We start from the raw sequence: 24,541 nt of genomic DNA, 5'->3' as shown, positions 1-24,541 counted from the left end.
AGCGATCACCAAAGAAGAAAGAAGCCTAAAATTACTAAATTGTGTCATGATATGAATATAATTTGAGTAAAAGCCTTTCCAGATAATCACTTAACAGCACAAATTCAAGAAAGAATAGGTGTGTATGGCCTCTCACAGTTGAAGTCAATGACTTTGGATATCTCACAGTGCAAATGGGAACAGAAAAGTGGCTCACATTTATATCTGGCCCTCATTGGCAGTGATCAAGTTCTCAATGCAGCAATGATTCAGACATTATAAAGATACGTGGGGGAGCAGAAAATGTGAGCCACTTTTCTGTTCCTGTTTGCACTGACTTCAGCCACTGACTTTAGCTGTGAGAGGGCACACAGACCTATTCTTTTTTCTTCTATGAAAGTTTTGATCTACGTCAGTGAGTGTGTAGGACATGAGCAGGACGATTCTACTCAGTGGTAGCCCCATAGGGTTATTATTTTATTTATTTTACAAATTTACGAACTGTTTTACAGCCCAAGGCGACCAAGATAAAATTGAAAAAGAAACTTCAAAGAACAATTTAAATCATTTCTACAGACTCTAAAAAGAAGAAAACCATTGCTACAGATGTACAACTGATATTTCATAAATGACATGATCACACCTCAGGAAAAGCCTTCTTAGGCAAAAGCATCTTCAGTAGGTGTCTAAACATCATGACACTGGGTGTCTAATTTTTGTTCATTCCAGAGGGCTGGAGTGACAACACTAAAAACCCTGTTTCTACTACAAACTAAATGCACCTATGGGGCATGGGATACTCTCAGCCGTGAGTGACCCTTCTGGGGAGTGGAGTTGCTGAGCTGGGATATATATTGGAACTCATTACCTAAAACAGGGGTGGGCAATTTTTTTCATCCTGAGGGCTGCATTCCCTAGAGAACAGCTTTTCCAGTACAACATGTCCGTGGTGGGTGGGTCCAGACCCAAAAGCAGTGGGGCAATGCGATTCTTACCTTTGTACAGTAGGCTACATTCTAGCCGCAAAAAACCCAGAGGTTTCTAACTCCCCCCCCCCCATTTCTCCATCTAGGCAAGCAAGTGGCATTATTACAGTTCCAAGGACAAAATCATGCCAGGCAAAAAGCACTTGAGGAGGGGATGTAGCAGTGCCAGTGAGGACTGCAACCTGTGGAAGGAGGCATGGACTGGGAAGACTCCCGAGAGGTCTTGAGGTCTGCAGTTGGCCTGTGGACTGTAGGTTCCCCACTCCTGACCTCAAGCATCAGCTTTCATATTTTAAAGAAGTAATGTAAGGCCATCAAAGTTGTGATTCAATGTGGTGTTATTTCTTCAGTATCCCCTTTATTCTTGCTTTGCTTAATGGCAGTTACATGCTTCAGATCAATGCTATTTTGTTATGAAGTTTTTATTTCTGGGTTACAGTACATTCTTATGGAGTGCTCTGCGTGCTGCTTTGAGCAGCATATCCAGGACTAAAACTCAACTCCAGGCTTGCCTTTCCATGCTTAATTTCCAAAAAAGTTTGTGTGTGAGAGAGAGAGAAAGAGAGAAAGAGAGAGAGAGAGAGAGAGAGATAGGAGAAACCAGGATGCAAAACTTTGCTTTTCAGTCTGGAAGTTTGCTAATAATCACCGTCCTTCCCAGAGAGGTAGCTGAATTAGTCTATCACAGCAAAAACCAGCATCTCGTGGCATCTTAGCAACCTAAAAAAAAAAAAGACGTAAGATTTCATGGTCTTCATAGAATCATAAAATTGTAGAGTTGGAACGGGCTCCAAGGGTCATCCAACCCCCTGCAATGCAGGAATAAATTCAGATGTATGAATTGTTCTCAGCTGAGCAAATACTTGAATTCAAATTCATGAGCAAACACTTGGAACAGCTGAACAAATACTTGAGCGTACAGGGAAAACAGTGGGGATGTATTATTATTACTCCTAGGTTTCACTCTCAGCCTTGGGGTTCCAGAAATAATAGCTAATCATCATCATCATCCCGTGTTTCAGGCAGGTTTTGCGGGCAGAGCGGGCTCCGGCGCGGTGGCACAGAGGGAGCATTGCGCTTTACTGCTGAAGCGCCTGAAGTCAGCCGTGCGCACGCTTGTCTCTCTCTCTCCCTCTCTCTTTCTCCAGGGCACCGACGCCGCCAGCCGGGCGAAGGGGTGGAGCAGGCCCCGGATGCACTTCCCTCGCAGGGTTGTCGGCGCAGCCGCAGTGCTCCGGTGGGTGCCCTTAACCTTGCGCGGTTTGCGGCGCGGCCCGAGGATCCGGCGCACGGTGTGCGCGCGCGAGAGAGAAAAAGAGGAGCAGCAGAAGGCGACGCTCGCGGGGAAGCTGCGCCCGCCCGCCTCCCGCGTGGAAGCATGTCTCTGGTGGCGGAAGCTTTCGTTACGCAGATAGCAGGTGAGGAGGGGAAGAAGCGGCCGTAGCGGGGGCCGGAGTGGGGCGGCAGGGGCCGTGGAGCAGCGCCCGGGCAAAATTGATTTTGAGCGAGGATAGAGGTGCGTTGCGCGCGTCCTTCCAAAAAGGCGCCTTGACCTGGTGGGAGCGGCTGGGCTGTGAAAGGCAAAGTGGATCCCCTGTTTTTCTCGGGGTCTTGCTTCCTCCGACCTGGTCGGGCTACTTTGAGGGATATTGCTTGAAAGCCTGCCTGCCTCTCTAAAAAACCCAAACTGCAGGGACTCCATAGCAAATCTTATAGGCCTTAAGAACTGTTTTGAGTTCTCATCGTTTGGTTGCCATAGTATCAGCAGGAGCCTCTGCTTTGGCTACTTTGTGGATGTTCCCTGGAGTGAAGTCATATCTGGAGTCCCAATTTGTGGCTAGGGTCTCCTGTGACAGTGCTGGATTTACATACAGTATAAGCAAAACAAGCTATAGCTTAGGGCCCCACTCTCTTGGGGGCCCAAATTTTTTTTAAGGAAAAACAACAACAACTGGATGTACATTTCCAAAATATAATTAAAAACTAAATAAAACCTACATATAGCAACAGTGTTTGGTGTTGTGTAGGCTCCTGTGATGTAAGTAATGGGCCCCATCCGCTAGCCTGCTTCCTAAAATATCACTGGTTTGCTCATTTCTATATACAGGGTGCCTACATTCTGCATGGACTGGTTGCATTGGCAACATGTGCAAATGACTTTAGATACCTGTTAGGTCCATAAATTACCATATAGCATATATTCAACACAAAAAACAGTGACAATTTGTTGTTGACGAAGGACAGCTGGACATATAAAGGGCCCCATTACCTTCAGTAGCTTAGGGCCTCATCGAACCTAAATCCGGCCCTGCCTGTGGCTTCTGGGACTAGGAGTGCTAAGGCCCCGTTTAGGCTGATTTGCCAGGTGTGGGATAGCCTGGCCACAGTGACCTCACGTCTGGACTACATAGTGTGCTGTATGTGGGACTGCCCTTGAGGACAATCTGGAGGCTGCGGCTAGTGTGGAATGTGACTGCTAGGCTGGTGAGCTCTGGCAGCCCGGTAGGGCCATGTGTTACCAGTCCTGAAAGCCCTGCACTTTTTGCCAGTGAGCTAATGGGCCCAATTCAGTACTGGAATACAAAGCCCTAAATGACTTAGGGCCCAAGTACAGTGGTGCCTCGCAAGACGAAATTAATTCGTTCCGCGAGTTTTGTCGTCTTGCGATTTTTTTCGTCTTGCGAAGCACGGTGTCAGGAAAGTTTTGGAAAAGCTTCAAAAATCACCAAAGTCTTTAAAAACCGAAAAAAAGGCTACCACACCGCGTTCTATGAGTTGCTCCTTGAAGTCAAGTCGCAACTGTATTAACGGTGTTAAGAAAAAGGAAACAAACTTGCAAGACGTTTCCGTCTTGCGAAGCAAGCCCATAGGGAAAATCGTCTTGCGAAGCAGCTCAAAAAACAAAAAACCCTTTCGTCTTGCGAGGTACCACTGTACCTAAAATAATGCCTTTCCCATCTTGAACTATGATCGGCAGGTGAGATCTTGCTAGTGCTGTTGCCACTTTTATCAGCCTGTGACAGGGCCTTTTCAGGGGTAGCTTCCTGTTTGTGGAATGCCCTCCCTGGTAAGGTACATCTGCCTCCTTTGTTTCCGGCTTTCAGAAGGAATCTAAAAAACATTTCTTGTTTACCCACGTGTTTGATGGCTGAAAGGCACTGTTCTTGGCAACCTTGAAATCACTGGTTGATAAAGTGTTTTTAAAATGCTTTTAATAATGTTTTTGGTCTTGGTGTGTTTTCTGCCCTGGGCTTCTTTGGGAGGAAGAGTGGAATATATTGTAAGATGAATGAATGAATGAATGAATGAATCCAAAAAGCTGGAACAAATGGCCTGCCTAAAACTTTTTTATTGCACTAGGCCTACACAGGCAATTAAGAAAGCATATTACCACAATGGTTAACTGATGTCTGTTTTTAACTTTTTTATATGCTCTTCATTCTATGTTTTAATTATTTTTTCCTGTAAATCTAACAAAGGGAAATTTTACCAGTCCAAATCTGTCCTCCAAGCTAACTAGCAAATACTGCTCCAGCAGCTGAGGAGTTAGGGTTTATGTCCTGATCTTCTGTAATATGTACCCAGAGCAACTATAAAAAAAGAATATTCAAGAATAAAAAAAATTATATGTGAATTTATGTACATAGCTAGATATTATTGTTTTGATAATGTTACGCTTAAATCCAGTTTCTTTATTTTTTATTTTTTTGTAAAAGAACCTAGCCAGAAATTACACCAAGGATATGTTATCCAAATCTCAGTTAATCATCAAGTATGTCGTGTTCTTGAATCTGGATATAATTCACCCTTTTTTTTTCATTTGAACTGTCTAAATCTTTCACCAAGTGTTTGTCAGTAGAGACATCATAGTTGACTACAGCATGTTGCTTGTTCACACTATGTGACTGCTGCATCAGCTCACAGACACCTTTGCCATCAGAAATAATTTCTTGCGGCAGCCTATGACAGGTGTCTCTACCTCTCACCCAAAACCAGGATGTTAATCTCATTTTCTGCTTAGTTGATAAATCCTCGCAAGGCTCCGTCATTCATATTCTGCACAGTGAGGATGTGAAGAGGAGCAAGTCCCGTTGAGTTCAGTGGGACTTTACTCCCAGGTGTAAGATTGCAGTTTGCTGTTTGGAAAATAAGGCTTCTTTACTCCTCTGAATTTGTGAAGAACATTATTTTGGGGTGTGTTGATATACTTCCATAGGATTACAGTTTTTAATGAGGTATCCACACACAACTAGTTCACACATAACATGTGTACATGATTTGTTACCATGTGAATATCTGGCAAAATATATGAGACATCTCCTTTGAAAAGTGCTGAAGGAGCATCTCCACCCCTATCGTTCAGCCTGGATACTGAGATGCAGCTGCAAGACATGAAGCTACAAGGAACCAGGCCGAGGGCCTTCTCGGTAGTGGCACCTGCCCTGTGGAACGCCCTCCCATTAGATGTCAAGGAAATAAACACCTGACTTTTAGAAGACATCTGAAGGCAGCCCTGTTTAGGGAAGTTTTTTATGTTTTATGTTTTATCATGTTTTTAATATTCTGTTGGGGAAACCTAGCCAAATGGGTGGGGTATAAATAATAATAATAATAATAATAATAATAATAATAATAATGGATTCTCACAACTTTCTTTTTAACCTAGGATTGCTAATTCACAGTTTGTAAGTGTGAGCCAGTTTACTAGTTGTTAACAGGGCTGGCCAACTCATGAGGCAAGGAGAGGGGACTGCCTCAGGCAGCAGGAACTACAAGAGCAGCAGATCCCAATGTATATTTTTATTCCGCCCTTGTTCCTGATCTAGATTGTCACTCACCCCTTCTTTCCTGGTGGGGCTGGTTGTGCCATTTTGTGGTTTGCCTCAGGTGCAAAAATGTCTTGGGCTGGCTCTGGTTGTTAATACATTCATAATCAGCCAATAGTTCCCTGGATTAATAAGACTCATTAAATACTAGCAACCATGTACCTGGATTTGCTCAATAATTTTAAGAATCCAAAAGTTCAGGGCAGTTTTGAAGGTTCAGTCCACCATCTTAATTCAAAATGGCATCCAACTGTATCCAAACATAGAAGTTCTCCTGTTCCTTGAGGTTGGGTCTCCAACTGCATACCATATAGCTGATTCCCTGTGAAATACGTGGATAAATAGTTTGGTTAGTTTTGTAATTTGCAATGTAGTGCAGTGATGTGAAGGGAACTTAATTGGGCCACTCAGGCCTCAGAGGTTGGCCAACCTGGCTGCTTTGGGTGGTGTTAGATATGACATCAGTCCACTGGAAAACTGTTGCCACAATGCTCAGAAATTTCCTTACCTTAGAATATATGAATGTTTCTGCTGAACTGTTTGTAAATTCTTTTCTAGTAAGGTACTCAGCACAATGCAAGGCAGTTGCTTTGCTTAGAAGCTGATAAATGTTTTGGATACTTTGGAAATATCAGCAAAATAATAATCCTTTTGCTGTTGATACCTACTGTTAGAAGATTAAAATGGATCCCACCAAATCTTCCGGAAGATCATCTCCTGGATTGTTGCATAAATCTGCAAAATCCTGTTGCACTGCAAGGACACGTTCACCATATGGCCCATCATAATCTAGTGTTTCAGAAGTGAGTGGAATGAAAAATATAAGAGCCAATCTGTAATATTGGTTATAGATACAGTGGTTCAAACTTTTGCTGAGCCATAAGGCTCTCTGGATGGCCCTAGATAAGTCCCTTTTTCTTTGCTTGACCTTCCTCCAAAGGTGTGTCAGGATCATAGAATTGTACAGTTGGAAGTGACCACGAGGGTTGTTTAGTCTAGCTCCCTGCAATGCAGGAACATTTCCCCCAACGTGGGGCTCAAACCCACAACCCTTAAACTGAGAGTCTCATGCTCTACTGACTGAGCTGTCCTGGCGTAAGGTCTATTGTTGTGAGAATATAATGGGGATGGATGAGAAGAACCTTGTATACACCACACTGTGCTCCTTTGAAGGAAAGGCAGGATACAAATGTAATAAAAGAATTGGATATCCAGTACTCCTTCATATATACTGCATTGAACATCTGAAGGCAGCCCTGTTTAGGGAAGTTTTTAGTATTTGATGAATTATTGTATTTTAATCTTTTGTTGGAAGCCACCCAGAGTGGTTGGGGAAACCCAGCCACATGGGTGGGGTATAAATTATTATTATTATTGTTATTATTATTAATAATAATTTTATTATTTATTATTACAATAGTTGAAGTTCATGTATTCATCACTCTAACCCAATGGGGCTTTAGTGTTCACACAGATGTCATTCAGGAATAGAAATAAATGAGAATCTGAATAAGTACCTCTTAAAAGGATAATGGATTTATTTTCTGTTTCTCTGTTTTCTGTAATACCAGGACCCTTATTTTGTATGCATGGTGGTACAGTCATAATTGAGAAAGTTTTTATATTGGTAATAAAAATGAAATTTGATTGGCTAGTAATAGAAGGTCCTGTTCGTGAAAACAATCACTTTGTCATGCAGTTCCAATTAACTGAAACTGCTGTGGTGATATAGCAGCTATAAAACATTGATCTTCACTGCATGTGCATTAAAACTGCTCTAGGGTGATTATATTATATTTTAATTTTTTGAAATGTATTTAGGAGATTTTTCTTGGCCCAACATTGGGTCATGACTTTTGTCTGGATGTTGACTCCCCACCCCCCTTCTTTAATGGCCTTTATCGTCTCTGGAGAAAGTGTATACAGTCTCTCCCGGTCTTAATAGCTTTGCTTTTCATGCTTGTTCATCTGGACTCCTTTAAAAGCACAGAGAATGTTAGTTTTCTAAAACATTGCCCCCTCCACTTGGGAAGTTGCGTTTGTTTGAACATGCTGAGCAGAGTCTGTTGCTCTAATGCACTAATGATTAAATATAAAATGATGACCAAATCATTTATGAAGCGATAAGAGGCTTTTTGCGATTATGTTGACTGGGTAATGAAGAAATCATTTGCTTGCGTTTCTTTCTGCAAAATCTTACGGGTTTTAGCTGCGGATCAGCACAACACTGCTTTCTCACACCAGGGAAGCAACGTATTTTCCTCTGTAATGTTATAAATGGTAATCATATGCCTTTATTTCAAACTGGTTGTCACACAAGGCAGTGCCGTGTTCTGTTTTGTGGAGACGTCTAGTGTAACCTGTTCTCCCATAGACACGTGACGATTTATAGAGATTAATCGTGTATGTATCACTCTCAGGATAAGAAAATGAATTTCCCATGCCACTTGGAAAGTGAACATCTTGGTTTTCAGATGGTATCAGACCTTAATCTTTCTTAAAGCGGCAACTTTGCTGAAATATCAGTTCGATAGTGTTAGGCCAGAAAAAAAAACTGTTGCAGATGTGATAGATTAGTGGATGCAAAGAAGAGAGAATTTTCCTAAGCTCTCATTCACTCTTTGTAAATGAAAAAGAAAATGAGGGGATTTTCTTTTCTGTGGTTGCTGCAGTGGGTGGGGAAGAGGGACATATTTATTTACCAAAGTTGAGAGATTTCCTTTCTAATCTTATACTGTGAGAAATGACTTAAAATGAAAACAAAAGCCAGACATTCACTGCATGCTGGCTGATCCCTTATATTTGCCAGACGTTCACCTTCCGAGCATCACAGAGTTGTTTAAAAATAAATCTCTTCCATGTAATTTTGATGTATGAGGTTGAACCCTGATTGCACTCATAATAAATATGTAGAATGCCACACAAAGTGCTTTTGTAGACAAAAAGCTACCTCTCTCCAATAAGGCTTCAAGTAACAAAGCAGACAGGATAACAAATGTGCCTATGTTAAACTAAAAAAACACAGTATTAAATTGACATGTTGTACAATGTCTGCGACCAAAGTGTTGAGAAAATTTGGATATAAAAGGCAATCCCTCAAATACACAGATATGTTGGAAACCTTTTCATTTAACCAGTTATGTAAGCTGCATTTCCAACGTTTCTAATTTATATAACTTCTCCAAGGCTGAAATGGGTTTTCATTGATAAACCAATTCTTCAGATTCAGTAAAGGCAGCCGACCTTGAACAAATCTTTGGCAAGTGTCTGTCACAAACCATACTCAAAATTTGAGAGTACCTCTGTGATATACGCTGCAGTACATACCCATCATTTGGTGGAGGTTTGCTATTAACTGTCTATTAACAGTCTATTAACTGTACAATCCTATACATGCCTAAAAGGTAAAGATAAAGGGACCCCTGACCATTAGGTCCAGTCGTGACCGACTGTGGGGTTGCGGCGCTCATCTCGCTTTATTGGCCGAGGGAGCCAGCACACAGCGTCCGGGTCATGTGGCCAGCATGACAAAGCCGCTTCTGGCGAACCAGAGCAGCGCGCGGAAACGCCGTTTACCTTTCCGCTGGAGTGGTACCTATTTATCTACTTGCACTTTGAGGTTCTTTTGAACTGCTAGGTTGGCAGGAGCAGGGACTGAGCAACGGGAGCTCACCCCGTCGCGGGGACTCGAACCGCCGACCTTCTGATCAGCAAGTCCTAGGCTCTGTGGTTTAACCCACAGTGCTACCCGCGTCCCTATACATGCCTACACAGAACTAAATCCTATGGAATTTAGTGGGGCTTCCTCTCTTGAACTTTTGTAGGATTGTAACCCAAATAGGGCTGAGTAATATCTGGTTTTCCACATCATGATATATCACCAGCTAAACATTGTGATATACCAATATATCACACTGCCTGAAATAAGTATGGAACTATGTAGAGCTGAACAGTAGGGCTGGGCGATATATGTTTTTCAACATTGCGATATATCACCAGCTAAGCTTTGTGATATACAGTGGTGCCTCGCAAGACGAAATTAATCCGTTCTGCGAGTTTCTTCGTCTTGCGGATTTTTTCGTCTTGCGAAGCATGGATGCACCCTGGTACTGTATTATAATGGGAAAGCACAAAGCGGGTTGCTCCCCAGCAGGAGGAGTTTCCCCAGCCTGGAGGATCTGTTGCCGGGAAGAGGCAAAGACACCCCCTCCCACCTCCCCACGAAAACAGCCCCCTTCCTCTGTCGCCAAGCCTTGCCGCGTCTTCGCTCGGCCAAACCGCGTCCCACATCAAAGCCCCAGCCCGCTCCTCTCCCTCTCTCTCCACGAGGTGCCAAAGGAAGTTCGAGCCCAGGAACCGAGGGCGGACGCACGAAGCGCCCGGCGCGGACTCTCCCTTGCTCCCCCCGTTACCTTGCGCCATGCCGCCGGGCTCCCCACAGTCTCGGCAGCTGCTCCCGGCTTCTTCCCACCCCCGCAAAGGCGCCTTCGCGGCTGCCCAAGCACAGTGAATGCCTCCTCCTCCTCCTTGGTCCCCCTCCTCCTGCCTTCACGCAGTTAGGGCAAAATGGAGCAGCCACGTGGGGAGGGGGGGAGAGAGAGAGAGAGGCAGAGGCGGTAGCGGCGCAGAGACCCAGCCAGATCCGCTGGATCCCAGCCCACCTGCCTCCTCTGTGCCCTCTCCTGAAGAGGATCCCTCTGGAAAAGGTAGGTCGCTCCCTCGCTCGCTCCCTGCCAGCCCAGTTCCCGCTTCAAAAGGAAACAAACTCGCAAGACGTTTCGTTTTGCGAAGCAAGCCCATAGGGAAATTCGTCTTACGAAGCACCTCAAAAAACGAAAAACTCTTTCGTCTTGCGAGTTTTTCGTCTTCCGAGGCATTCGTCTTGCGAGGTACCACTGTACTGATATACCATGATGTCTGAAATAAGGATGGAGCTGTGTAGAGGCACTGGCTGGCTTCACAGTTTTTCCTGCATTGTGATTTTTGCATAGCGCGCGCACACACACAAACACATATATGTTGCCAGGTCAAAAATGAGAAACTGATATCACAATATAGACTTCAAACTGGTTTTGAGTGATATATAGGCCAACCCTAACATGTGTCATGATTCATGATGTGTTACCAGGTTAAAAATTATGAAACCAATATCACAATATGGGGTTCAAACTGGTTTTGTGTGGTATATTATATATCGCCCAACCCAAAGCCCGAGTTGCAGAATGATCAACAGCACAGCATAGGAAGGCAAGTAGAATTGCAAGCCGGATTATAGCCTATAGAGCCAGGTACCCTCCCTATATCTGTCCAAGAGGGCAACTGGCAGTATGAAGAGCACATCTTGAGCTGCATACTGGGCCATAGTATCAGATACCTGACAGCAGCATATAAGCAAGTACAGTCGTACCTTGGATCCTGAACGCCTTGGTACTTGAACGTTTTGGCTCCTGAACGCCGCAAACCTGGAAGTGAGTGTTCTGGTTTGCGAACGTTCTTTGGAACCCAAACGTCCGACGGGGCTTCCGCGGCTTCCGATCGGCTGCAGGAGCTTCCTGCAGCCAATCAGAAGCCGTGCTTTGGTTTCCGACCAAATTTGGAAGTGGAATGGACTTCCGAGGTACGACTGTACTCTGGTTTTGGAATTATGTTAGCAGACGTATATTAACAAACTGGCACTTAGGTTTATGAGGAGAGAGAAAGAGCAAAGAAAACAAACTCATGTGAGCCAGTGGAATACTCTTAAGAATAATTGAACACTTATCTTGTCGAGTAGGCGACCAGGTTGTTACCCGTTGTTGTTTTTAAAAGGCCATGTGTTGGATCCAGAATTCACTCCTGTCAGTGAGAGCACCCCCAAGGGCAGTTGCATTCAGAGGATGCCCCTGCTAGTGGGATGGGAGGTTACTTTTTGCTAGTTTTTCCCTACCCCCGGAAGCCCCCAGTGCCATAGAGGGTTGAGTGACTTTCAGGCCTTTGGTGGCACTGGGGGTTGCAGGTGGAGGGGGAACCTGCAAAAGTTGAATTGCCTCTGTCTGCCAGCTTGATTCCTCACCTGTTTCAAAAGCCTTCCCATTCTATCTGCAGAAGGTGAACTCTGGATCCTGTGCCATGTTTTTTCTTGTACAGTGGTACCTTGGGTTACAGATGCTTCAGGTTACAGACTCCGCTAACCCAGAAATAGTACCTCGGGTTAAGAACTTTGCTTCAGGATGAGAACAGAAATCGTGTGGCGGCGGCAGCAGGAGGCCCCATTAGCGAAAGTGGTACCTCAGGTTAAGAACAGTTTCAGGTTAAGAACGGACCTCCAGAACGAATTAAATTCTTAACCCGAGGTACCACTGTACCATGATCCCAGTTGAGTTTTGGGCATGGGGTTGCATCCAGAGAACTGAGCAGGAGGGAAGTTTCTGCTGCTTCCTTTTGCAAATTCTTGCACGAGAGGAACACTCTAATAGATAGGTTCTGTATTATGCTCTGCAAGCAGAATAGCATTTTGGGATTTTGTTGAGTGAAAAATGTAAAAAAATTGTTTGTGAAAGATGTACTTCCATGAGCTTAAGTTCTCCTTTCTTATGTGGGAAGCTACCTTTGGATCCAAACTATGGATTTTAACTAGAATTTGTCATTGGGCTAGCAACTGATTTACTGTGCTATTCTCGGTAATTACTCAGAAGTAAAGTTCAGTGGCACTTACTCTCTTTAAGTGTGTATAGGATTGCAGCCTCAGTTAGGGCGAGGAAAGATGATAGATGTGTTCACCTACTTCTGAACCCAGGAATATTTTTCATTTTCAAAATAAAGTGTATGTGTGGGGGAGGGGTTTGCTACATTTTTAAGAGCCTTTGAATCTCCATCTCAATGAACTTGTTTTCGTGACCCTTTCTGGCGAAAGGTCTGAGTACATCTTGAAATTGATCGTGCCTTCATATAGGTATTTACGTTGGATGACGATGATGAGGCAGCTAATTCATAAAGGGATGTATTTGTGCATTCTTTATTGATCACTCCTAATGGATGAGAGTTCTTTTTCACTGTTGTTCCAAACTGACTGCAGGCTTATTGAAGTAATAAAGGCTAGTTTAAAATTATCAGCATTTTCATGTGCCTGTGAGGCAGTAGAAGTATGGTTTAAAATTAACTTTTCTATTTTTAAAGGATAGCAAACAGGTGGTAGATTTGCCTATACATCTTTCTAGGAAACAGGTCATTTTTTAAAAAAATCTCCTGCGGAATCCATAGCCTTCCAGATGTTGTTGGACTCCAACCTCCAGCATTGTTAATTATTGTTATTATTATTATTAATTATAATCATCATTTATTTCTTTATTTCATAAAATTTACACACTGTTTGATTGAAAAACCCTCACAGTTGTTGCAGATATGGCCATCTCTAATGGCCACAGGTGACGACAGTTGTGGTCTAGGAACATCTGGAGATGTTCCCCAGGTTCCACATCCCTGCCAATGTAAGTCCTGCTGGTACAAGTTCCGCCTGCTGATCCAGCATGACCCCTGCTCAGTTGGGTTGTGAAAGTTATGCTGGCTGATCCCTGGCTGAGCCAGGATGAAGATGTATTGTTGGTGTGGTCCAGGCTGACTGAGGACAGCCCAATATCCATCCATTCCAAACTTGCTCATCCTGACTGATTTTGGGTATGGATTGTGCTGTAAGTCTTCCTAGCTGATGCTGAGCTACACAAGCGTATTGGCAAGGCAGCTACAGCAATGGCTTGCCTCGTTGAAAGGGTATGGGCGAACGTGATGCCAACGATCAATACCAAGACGAAGGTTTACCAGGCTTGTACGTTGAGCATGTTGCCCTAAGTGAGTTGTGGGCAACTTACAACCGCCAGGAGCGACGCCTCAATGCCTTCCACATGCACTGTGTCTGGATGATTTGGGGCATCATATGGCAGGACAAAGATGTGCTCTCCCAAGCTCACATTCCCACGATGTCCACGCTGGCTCGGTCATGTCCGCAGAATGGAAGATGGCAGGTTCCCCAAGGATGTGCTCTATGGGGAGTTGCCTTCAGGCACCAGGCCTGTTGGCAGACCAGCCCGGCACTATGTCTACATAGTGACATGAAGGCTGGCAACATCAGCCCTGCCATGTGGGAATTCCTTGCAGACAACTGCAATGCCTCGAGACAGACAATCTAAGTTGCATTCCCATAGCAGTAACCAGAGGAGGAATGACTGGTGGGAGGAGTGTGGCGTTCGTACGGCGCCCCCGGTCATGTCACTGACTATTGACCCGTACACCACTAAACCACTGCCACCAACCAGATTCCCCCTAGTAAAAACACTTCAGTCTCAGTCAGCTTCTCAATTAATAAAGAAGAGTGTATTTTATTTCAGACACAAACAAAACTTTTAAGGCATTCCAAATGTTGTTGTTCTTTACTTTCTTAGTCTTATATTCCTCTCTCTATCTCTTCTACCTCCCCACACTCAAGAACCCACTGGCCTAACTATCTCTTTATTACCAACTGCATTTCCCAACCAGCCAACCCACTAAATCCAATCAACTACCCATCCACAACTCCCAACCAACTCCTCCTCAAACTTCTCCCAGAACTGGTTTTATAGTCCCACTGACTCCACCCCCATGGGTCCTGACTGGGCAACCTGGTTAACTATTTCCCCTCTCATATCTGTTAACGTCACAAGGAGTGCAGAGAGAAGAAATGGCATGGTGCATCTGCAGCGGCACCACCAGATGCCTTCATCTGCCCCAGCTGCAACAAAACATGTCTCCCCTATATTGGTCTCTAAAGCCACAGCAGGTGCTGTAACTCTCCAAAGGTTTGATTTCACCCGACAAACGTGCACTCCTCCATTGTCTCCTGAGACTGATGGATGCCAACCCAGACTTCCTAGCTGTGGAGAAAGATCACACAGATCAGTCCATAAAGTTCTCCTCTCTCCTGTGAATAAGGCATTGATATATTTTGCTAGCAAAGGACTTCTTTTCTCTCAAGTCTTAATTTCTACTAGCTAGGGTGGCTGGAGGTCAAACTTTCATGTGTTGTCCACCTTCATGCTGCAAAGCAGGCAATCTGTACGGGCAAAATAACAAGAATATTGTGCTTGCCTCAGGTATGCATGTTTGGGAAAAATAGACATGTTTTTGTGTTGGAAACAGGAAAAGGAAGGACCTTGGTGAAATGCTACAAAGCTTACAGAGGTGCTGAGGTGTCTCTGTGGAAATCTACGTCCAATCTTTACATTTGCGAATAAAACCAAATACTACAAAATGCTCCAAGTCTCCAGTCTTCCAAAGGAATCCATATCCAAGCCAGCACTACTCCTGAAGCTTCTTATTGCTTAGAGCAATGAGCATCATTGCAAGTCATTCTTGACGCTTCCCCCTTCAGACTAAAACCAGTTTTCATTTCTTGAGTCACCAGCCATGTGCTTGGCTTTCACCCTTCCCCTCCCTTCCCCTGGCATTAGTGTGATTTAGGTGAGATGGGCAAATAACAGCTAAAGACCGAAAGAATCTAGTTGCTGAAGGATAAACTTGGTTTGACTTCATTATTAGACAAATGATAAGTTTGTGTGGACTTATTATAACATTAATCAACCTGATGGATTGGAAATATGACAGAACTGAAGCAGCGTGTAATATTAGTGCCTATTATTCTACAAATTATGCCTTCACCTATTGTTCGCAAGGCAAGAGTCATGCTGTATATTAAAAAATGTTGTGTGCACATTTTCCCCTCTCTTGTTAAGATACCTCCCACCTCTTCACAGTTCTCATTGTTTTTCTTGCTCTCGCTAATTTGGAGGCTGTTGCCTTAAATCCAAAGATCAGAAAAAGCATGAGTAATACTGGTGAGCTGTCCTTCGTTTAAAATGAATTGATTGCTTTTATTTGGGTTTATAGCCAACCCCCCATTCCAGAAGCTCAGAATGGGCAACAAAAGCAACCCCCTCCCAGAAGAAAAATAATAATGGAATTCGCTGAAGTTTCTCTATGCTTCTTCTGTTTAATCCTGACCCTCAGAGGCTATTCTAAAAACCGGCCATGAAAATCTTCTGAATGCATTAATACTTCCATCAGCTTTATGGACTGGCAACTCAGTTATGCTGTCTATTTGTATGGGTGGAATCTAGAGTGGTCCTTCAGTTCATGGTGAAAACAGGGATCCTGTAGAGGCTTCCCAAGGAAGGGGGAAGGAAAAGATTTCAGTTGATTTTCCCTTCCATGACTCCCATGCTGTTCAGAAGGATCCCCCAACCTCTCTTCTTTCAAGGGGCACAGGAATTGTTTATATTATTATTAACTGTACTTATTAAAAACAAGCTTCTAAAACTAATTTTTCCTGCTCAGTACTCCGTAGAAATCTTTATACAGTACATTTGTGTTGCCTCTCTCATCTCCAGAATTTATTTCTCCAGGGTGCAAGCTTTGGTGTTAAAGTAATAAATGTTGTAACGAAAGAAAGTTTCGCTATAACACTTGGATATGATTAGTTTTTTTCCAGGCGCATAGAGTTACAGATGTGTGTGAATGTATTTAATATTAAAGGTCAGGTTGCATTTGTGATACTAGATGCTTTACGGTCCCGTCCAACTTTTCTGAAAAGACAGGTTAGTATATTGCAAAAAGTGGAAGGGGCAAATAATTATACACTAGAGTGGTTTTGTTAGTATTCTGGTTTCTGGATCATGTAGAGAGTAATGTTTCTGACTGCAGCAAAAGCATTAGTTGTGGTAATTAAGTTGAGCCAATCATTTAAAGTTTATTTTATATATGAAAATGATTTGTATCCTGTGTATCCAGCCAAGTGGTATCTAAAGCAGCTAAATTGAACAGTATCTTAATTTTTACTCATAGACAACGCATTTGAATGCGGATTAGTTCAGTGTGCAATTCGGGCTTTCAGGCCACCATGCCTTTTAACCACACACTGCAAAGTGTACGGCGGCTGGCAGTGCTAGCCTATCAGTACTGCTGATCAGTTGTTCAGTGATATACATTCGTATGGTGCATGATGAATTGGTGAGACGCAAATTCTCAAGAGTAAAGACAATTTATACTCCCTTGTTTCCCCTTTTAATATAGCATAGCGAAGAAATGTTGTACGTAACTGCTTTTCACAGTGGGTTCTAAAAAGGCATGTTTCCCCGCTCCCACAGTTTTCATTGGTTAAGTCATTTCATTATAATTTTATCTTTAAGTCGCCTTTCTGCACACACACACACACAAACAATAAACAAACAAACGTGCCAAAAGTGGCTTACCAGAAAGAGAACAGCAACACATCTCAAAATCAACAATCGGAGGAGCAATTTCATCATAACAGGAATAATGAGACAGCAGCTTAATAGCAAATATATCAACAGTGTGCATTACACATCCCGGCAGAAACAACAAGGGAGCTTGATAGTTTTAGTTTGGTCCTGTAAACGCACCTCCCGTGATGTTCCTCCCGCATATATTTCATGTGAATCTTATCTTTATGAATGGCTCCATATGTGTTTAGCTTTCCGGACAACTTTTTAAAGTAAAGCTGGTTTAAAACAAAACAACAAAGCAAAGCAAAGCACACACACTAAACTTTTCTTCCACTCCCAAATTCTCAGTTGTTCTTCAAACATTATTCTCCTGCTGCTTTGCCTGTTAAGAATATTTTGGCACCTTCTTCAGAAGGTGTACTCCCTTGCGCATGAATGCATCCTCCTTCAGCATATTCTTCAGTTTCTTTAACACTTGATGGTGTTTCATTCAAAACTTAAGTGTGTATTTTGACGCTTCCTCCCCCTCCCTTCATCCTTTTCTCAACCATGTCAATATCAATCTGATTAACTCTTCTAAAACATGTCATCTTCGGCAGTAACCTGTTTGCCATTTTATCTAGGTTTCATCCTTATATTATCTGGGTTTTAATTTCGCAGCGCTAGTTTGCCAGGCCTTTTCCACTTCATTGAGGTGGAAACTGAATTTGGCTTAAATGCATCTCACTTTTGCAGGGTTGTTGTTGTTTTTAAATGCAAATGGCATCAGCTGGGTGGGGAGCTGGTAACTGACAGGGTCAGAGAAGGGTGGAATCTAATCCATTTTGTCCTGCTGGCATATTGGACTCAATCCCTCTTCTGAAGCTGTTTTCAGAAAGGAGAATAAAGGGGTTAGGGCAATTGGATGTAGATGGGCTTACCTCTAGTGGGAGGGTAGAGCAGCTCATGACCACATGTTGTCGTGATTGGTAGGTATTTTGTGGTTCGAGGACCCGATCCCCGCTTTGTGGAATGAAGACACACAGACACAGAGTATAAGGTTAATGGGCAAGAAAAGGCCACAACTTTATTGATTACAGCAAGTGAGAAGGTATTGGCTTAGGCATTGGACCACCACAGATTGAGTCCACCCACTCAGAGAGGGGTGAGCCCAAAGGGGGTTTATTCACCAGAAGGTGGAGCCTGTTGATGCTAATACAACTATAAGCTCTCCCCTGATGTCACCGAGGGTCGTGCCATGGCCCCCTGCCACACAGGCATTGGACAGGATCCACGACCGCCAGATTCCTTTAACGGAATACCCAAATTTGAAAGGGTAGGCGATGGCCACACCTACCCCTTCCACACACCATCAACACATTCCAATGCCTAACCTAACCGCCAATACCAATAAAGTTGTGACGATTGCTACGAGGTAGGCGAAAAAACCAAAAGGCCTAATGCCAATTGGAAAAATTCCTACCAGGCCCCCTGGGCAACCTGGGCGACCAACCTAAGGTCCATAGCAAGGTCAAGAGAAAAACTAAGCCCTAAGCTCTAAGGGAGTGGAGGGTGGGTGACTCGCAACGAGAAGGCGGAAAATGAGGCGGAATGGCTGGCACAGCAGTAAGTTAAACTGCAAACCACGCCCCCTCCAAGTCGCCCGGTTGGGCGCTTACCTGTGGGCGTGGTGCGCCAGCCAGGTGAGTGGGGCAGTGGGCGTAACACCCCCTGTGTGATGCAAAAATCGCGTCCCGCCCACAACACCTCCCCTCTTGGATGAGGAGAGGCTTTGTAGTTTTGCTATTTTATATTGTTTTGATTGATTTATTGTGTTTAACATACTTGTAATAGTCAGTATCTAGCTAAACAGATCCACTACTAGTGCAAGGATTTCTGCTTGTGAAATGCAACTTTCCCTCTACTCTTCCCTGCCCCACACCTTTCCAAATCTGCTCTGGATGATTGGGGGAATCCCCAAAAGTGATTGAGGATAGGGAGGAGAAGTTCCGTGGTGCAGATGGAAACCCTTGTACTAACAGATCTGTTTAGCTGGATACCACCCATTGTATCCTTCTTCTTTTGTTCACCGCTTTGGGGTCCTTGGGCCCCAAAGTGGTATATGAATATATTATAACAGTAACGTACTCTAATGGTTTGGCAGATGTGCGATTTGATGTGTGTCGTATAATAGGCATGTTATGGTGGTTATACTGGAAAATGTTTGTTAAGGTGCAGATCTTGACTCCTCACCTGTCTAGGACAGGGTTTCCCAGACTTGGGTCTCCTGCTGTTTTTGGACTACAACTCCCATCATCCCTAGCTAGCAGGACAAGTGGTCAGGGATGATGGGAATTGTAGTCTCAAAAACGTCTGGAGGGCCGAGGTTGAGGAAGCCTGATCTAAACAGAGAGGGTTCTGGTGTTTTTTGTTTTTGTTTTTAATAATAAAAACCCCTAATGACTAATGCTCATTTTGGCTTCTTTAAATTCTGAATGAATCCAATTGTTTTCTTTCTCCTTCTGCAGCTGCAGAACCTTGGCCTCAGAACGCAGCATTGTATCAGCCGCTGAAAGGTGAGTACTTTATTTTTTTTTTGCACTTAACGGGGGGGGCGCTTCATTAAATATGCAGCGATGTAATTAACTGGAGCCTGGCGGGTGCGAAGGGGGCGGTGGGTAAGTGGGGAGAAAGAACCTTGTTAAAACGAGCATCCTTTGTGGTGGTCGTCCGGCCATAGGTTTTTGCTAAACTTGTACCTGCCAATATAAGCCAGCTATTCATGGCCTTATAAGGTCCTTGGTTTATTATTGACTCATTATATTGGCTGCTGTAGGCAGTGTAAAATGATGTGGTTTGCAGGCCCAGTTGGCAGATTTACTGCGCCAATAGCTGAGGCAGCAGATTTTTGAAGTCTTGTGGTAAAGTGGGCTCCCGGTAAAAAGGAACTGTTAAAATGTATAGGCTAGGATGGTTCAGGCTCCCTTTAGCAGCTCTTCATATATCATCAGATCACATTATGGCCCCCATTTGGGGCTCAGCAGCCTGCTACAGTTGTCAGAAGACTGCAAAGTAATGAAGACTAATAGGTAGCAGCCCTAGTCTTCTAAGCATGGGATTTTTATTGCTGTGTACTTGTCATCTTTCTTTTGTGTGACAGACCTAGACACAGTGCGCAATATTAACTGCAAGCTGGTTTTATATATATATATATATATATATATATATATGTATGCTTTTACTTTTTAGCAAGAGGAATTATGAAGTTGTTTGTTTTTATTTCTATTAGGAAATGAATAATTGCCCGTTTATTTTATTTTTTAAAAAGAAAAAGCCCAAGGCATGCGCACACACAAGAACTTACACACACACACACACACACACACACACACACACACACACATATCGGTTAGGGATTTTAACTGTTGGGACCATACGATAAATTGCAGGGCAGAGCTAAAGGAAATATTTCTGAGACCACAGGCTTCCTAAAGCTACATTAATGTAATGGGGCATGTGATTCGTGTTAAATCAGTTTGTCTCCTTATGTTTGTACACCATTTATTTTTGCACCCCCAAATGATCTGCAATTATCCATTGGGGAAGGAGTCATTATTTCCAATAATTGTCCTGCACTTTATTTATTTATTTTACAGACGAACAAGTTTTGCTTTCTGATAATGCTGCTTGTCTTGCTGTTCAGGTAAAAGCATCGTTCTACTTTCCTACTTGGCACGTGTTAATGTATCCGAGAACAACTGGCCCCATCCACTGAACATTTCATTAATGTATGCCCTTCTGAAATGAAAAGGACTTTTGCACCGTTGTGTTGTATTGTGTTGCCGTTGGATGTACACGGGCAATGCTCTTTTCTCTCTGGAGGCATAGCAAAAATGTGAAGCAAAATATTTTATCGCACTTCAGCTGCGTCTAGACAACGTGGTAAGCCACAAACCAGGGCTTACTGTGAAAGAGTAGCATGCCAATACATGCTTCTGAATTGCTCCCACCATGATTGTGTAGCATGAGTAGGAATAACAAACCACGAGCCTTGGCGTTCCGTGAGGTCCGAACCAGCCCTTGTGGTTTGTTTCTCTCTAAGCGTGCTATGACCCGGAAGCCAAGAACAAACCTTGGATTCAGATTGCGGTTTCTTTGAAAAGAAATGTCACTATCGCTGTGTATCGCATTAAGTCCTGGCTCATGGTTTGCTGCTTCCTCTTGCATTGGGGAGGAACGCGCTGATGGATGATTGGGTAGCATGAACTCGGATGCCATTCTGTCATGGCAAGCCATGGTTTAGGGCTTGTCATGGCATCCAAACGGGACTGCTGTCCCCACCTTAGGCGTTGTCAGTGACATTTGGGCCAATCATGCATGACAAGACGTACTTTTTGAGAGAGGAGCAGCAGGACACAAGGTAGCAAGCGGCAACATTGTCCCTAACACAGGATGAGCTCATGTATTTTATCCAGAACCGTACGAGTACAGCATTAGATGTCTTGCAATCTGCACTGACTCAAAGCAGGGCCTTAAGTGTAGCTGCCCCTCATAGACTCATAGAATTGTGGAGTTGGAAGGGACCCCAAGGATCATCTGGTCCAGGGGTCAGCAATCTTTTTCAGCTGTGGGCCAGTCCACCGTCCCTCAGACCATGTGGTGGGCCGGACTATATTTTTTTTTGGGAAATGAACAAATTCCTATGCCCCACAAATAACCCAGAGATGCATTTTAAATAAAAGCACACATTCTACTCAAGTAAAAACATGCTGATTCCCGGACCGTCCGCGGGCCGGATTGAGAAGGCGATTGGACTGCATCCGGCCCACGGGCCTTAGGTTGCGTACCCCTGATCTAGTCCAACCATCTGCAGCGCAGGAATCTTTTGCCCAGCCTTGTTCTGTGGAACATTTCTGCCAAAATACAACACTAACCCCAGCCTTCCTAGCTGGATGAATAGGTCTCTGCTATGAGTGCCTGTTTACTATTGGTGTGTGTTTTTTAAAAAATCTGCTGCTATTTTGCATATAGTTTTAAACTATTTTTAGCTGTTTTTATTGCCCTCTGTCCATTGCCTTGGGATGTGTGTGCAAGGAGATAAATAGACAATAATATATCCATATACAGTGGTACCTCAGGTTAAGTACTTAATTCGTTCCGGAGGTCCGTACTTAACCTGAAACTGTTCTTAACTTGAAGCACCACTTTAGCTAATGGGGCCTCCTGCTGCTGCCGGAGCACGATTTCTGTTCTCATCCTGAAGCAAAGTTCTTAACCCGAGGTATTATTTCTGGGTTAGCGGAGTCTGTAACCTGAAGCGTATGTAACCTGAAGTGTATGTAACCTGAAGTGTATGTAACCCGAGGTACCACTGTACACCCCCCCTTCCATATCTGTAGGCTTCCCACTGATGTCATTTGGATATTTATCCTCTGCTATATTTTATAGCTGACCCAGCCAAGTTCATGCTTTTGCAGTCAGAGGAGTATTTGTATACAAAATTAAACCCTTATACTCTGTAAAAGTTTATATGCAAGAACTAGCAGCCTCTGGTGCCTTATTCAGAATTAAAATTGGGTAGGATGCCCAGTTTTTCCATAAGCATTTGCTGAAGAAGTGGTTTGGATTAGCATTACATGCAAACTGAGCCAAAGTCGAAGTGAAAAAGGATATTTTATGTGCCATAGAGGGAAGATACAAACTTGGAATTGTACTACAGTCGTACCTTGGTTGACGAATGCCTTGCGACTTGAACGTTTTGGCTCCCGAACACTGCAGACGCAGAAGTCAGTGTTCTGGTTTGCGAACGTTCTTTGGAACTCGAATGTCCAATGCGGCTTTTGCAGCTTTCACGGCTTCTGATTGGCTGCAGGAGCTTCAATCAATTGGCTGCAGCCAATCGGAAGCCTTGCCTTGGCTTCCGAACATTTTGGAAGTTGAACGGACTTCCGGAACGGATTCCATTTGACTTCCGAGGTAGCACTGTACTTGGAATTTGAAACAAACAGATGTGAACCACCCTGAAACCTCTGTGTATAGGGTGGGGTATAAATTCAATAAACAATAATAATAGTAATGTCTTCAGAGCTGAACAGCACTGTTAAAAAGGTGTTTTGTTTTCTCTTTTCTCATTTATAAATGGGGGGGGGGGAGGGAACAGTGATGTAACTGTTTGCAGTGTTGAAAAAACAAAGTTCATAATCGTTGTGAAATGTTTCCATGCTCTGTATTAAAATGACACTCTAAAACGTAAGCAAAAAGACCTAAAACTGAGGGTGATAGCCAGTCTTAGTTATACTCAAGAGTAGACTTCATGAAGTCAATGGACTTGAAAGTCTATTGATTTTAATAGGTCCACTCACTGGACATTGATCTAGGACACGGGAGTAAGAACTAAGTGAGATTTACAGCACAATCCTATACATGACTACTCAGAAGTAAGTCCCACAGAGGCAGGAATCCTAGGCACATGTACTTGGGAATACGACCTACTGTGTCTGAACGGGAGTTACTTCTGAGTAAACATGTACAGGATTGTGCTTATCAGAAGGCATACAAAGATGTAAAGGTTTATTAAAAGTAATACATAACAATAAAGCCCAAAATGTAAAAAGTCACATTCAGAGAAATGTTTGAAAAAAGCAAGAAATTTACATGTTAGTAAAACTATGCTGCAATCTTTTTAAAAAGTGTTTTTCAATTTTTAATTCAAAAAGGGGTGTTAGATGGGGGAAGTGAATAAAGTACATAAATAATACTAATTTTGATGGGTGACACTGATCACAAGCACCCCCAATTATGGGGCACAATTGTAGTTAATAATTTTGATTTCCACTAATGTGGAAAGCGCTGTTATTTTGATAAGCAAATATTAGTGTAATATATAATCATTTTAGCTAATCCTTGGATAAAGAAGTAGATTACACCATTAAAAGTTTTAAACCCTGTATTATAGTTTTTGGAATACACATGTGTATATAGAGCAAGTGTTAATAATTACCTTCATCAGCATAATAATATTTTTAAAACAAGGTCCGCCCCCCCCGCCGAAGGAGTATATTGTTTGATTATTTCCATTTTGTTGTTCTACACATGTCACTTAGATGATAAATTAACCATAATATATTAAAAGAACGTCTTTATCTTCAATATTCTTTGGTCTGACAGCTGATAGTAGCCATGACTATAAATATGATTTCAACAGATATCTGATTTTAAACTTTATGGAACAATTTTCTTTGATGTAAGGGGATGGTATCTGTTTTAAGAATCTGTATTAAAAATATACTGCTGATTCCTTTTTTTTTTTAAAAAAAAACATACTTATTTTTCTAAATAATAATATTGCTCCAATCTGTTAAGGTTAGTTTACTAGCTATTTTTAAGCAATGACTAATGAAAATATCAGTCTGGTTATCTCTTTCTGATGTTCAGACTTGCATGTTGTGGTGGAGACAATGGTAATTATTATTTACTGAATTTATATACCAGCCTATACCCGGAGGTCTCAGGGCGGTTCACA

At 43.0% G+C, this 24,541-nt stretch overlaps 1 protein-coding gene across 1 annotated transcript in view; it reads left to right on the top strand.

Moving 5' to 3' along the window:
* The first annotated feature begins 2,174 nt into the window (after positions 1 to 2,174).
* The window catches only part of MTX2 (metaxin 2), a 41,444-nt gene continuing 19,077 nt past the window's right edge, over positions 2,175 to 24,541 (top strand). Inside the window, exons 1-3 of the mRNA XM_080972989.1 lie at positions 2,175 to 2,383; positions 19,548 to 19,595; positions 20,676 to 20,722. Of these exons, the coding sequence (XP_080829115.1) occupies positions 2,344 to 2,383; positions 19,548 to 19,595; positions 20,676 to 20,722 (135 nt within the window). The 5' untranslated portion in view covers positions 2,175 to 2,343. The remainder of the gene's footprint in view (positions 2,384 to 19,547; positions 19,596 to 20,675; positions 20,723 to 24,541) is intronic.

This window comes from Podarcis pityusensis (assembly GCF_964106645.2).
Source record: "Podarcis pityusensis genome assembly, chromosome: 1".
Lineage (NCBI taxonomy): Eukaryota > Metazoa > Chordata > Lepidosauria > Squamata > Lacertidae > Podarcis > Podarcis pityusensis.
The sequence above is the reverse complement of the archived record's forward strand: the minus strand, read 5'-3'. Positions and strand labels throughout refer to the sequence as shown.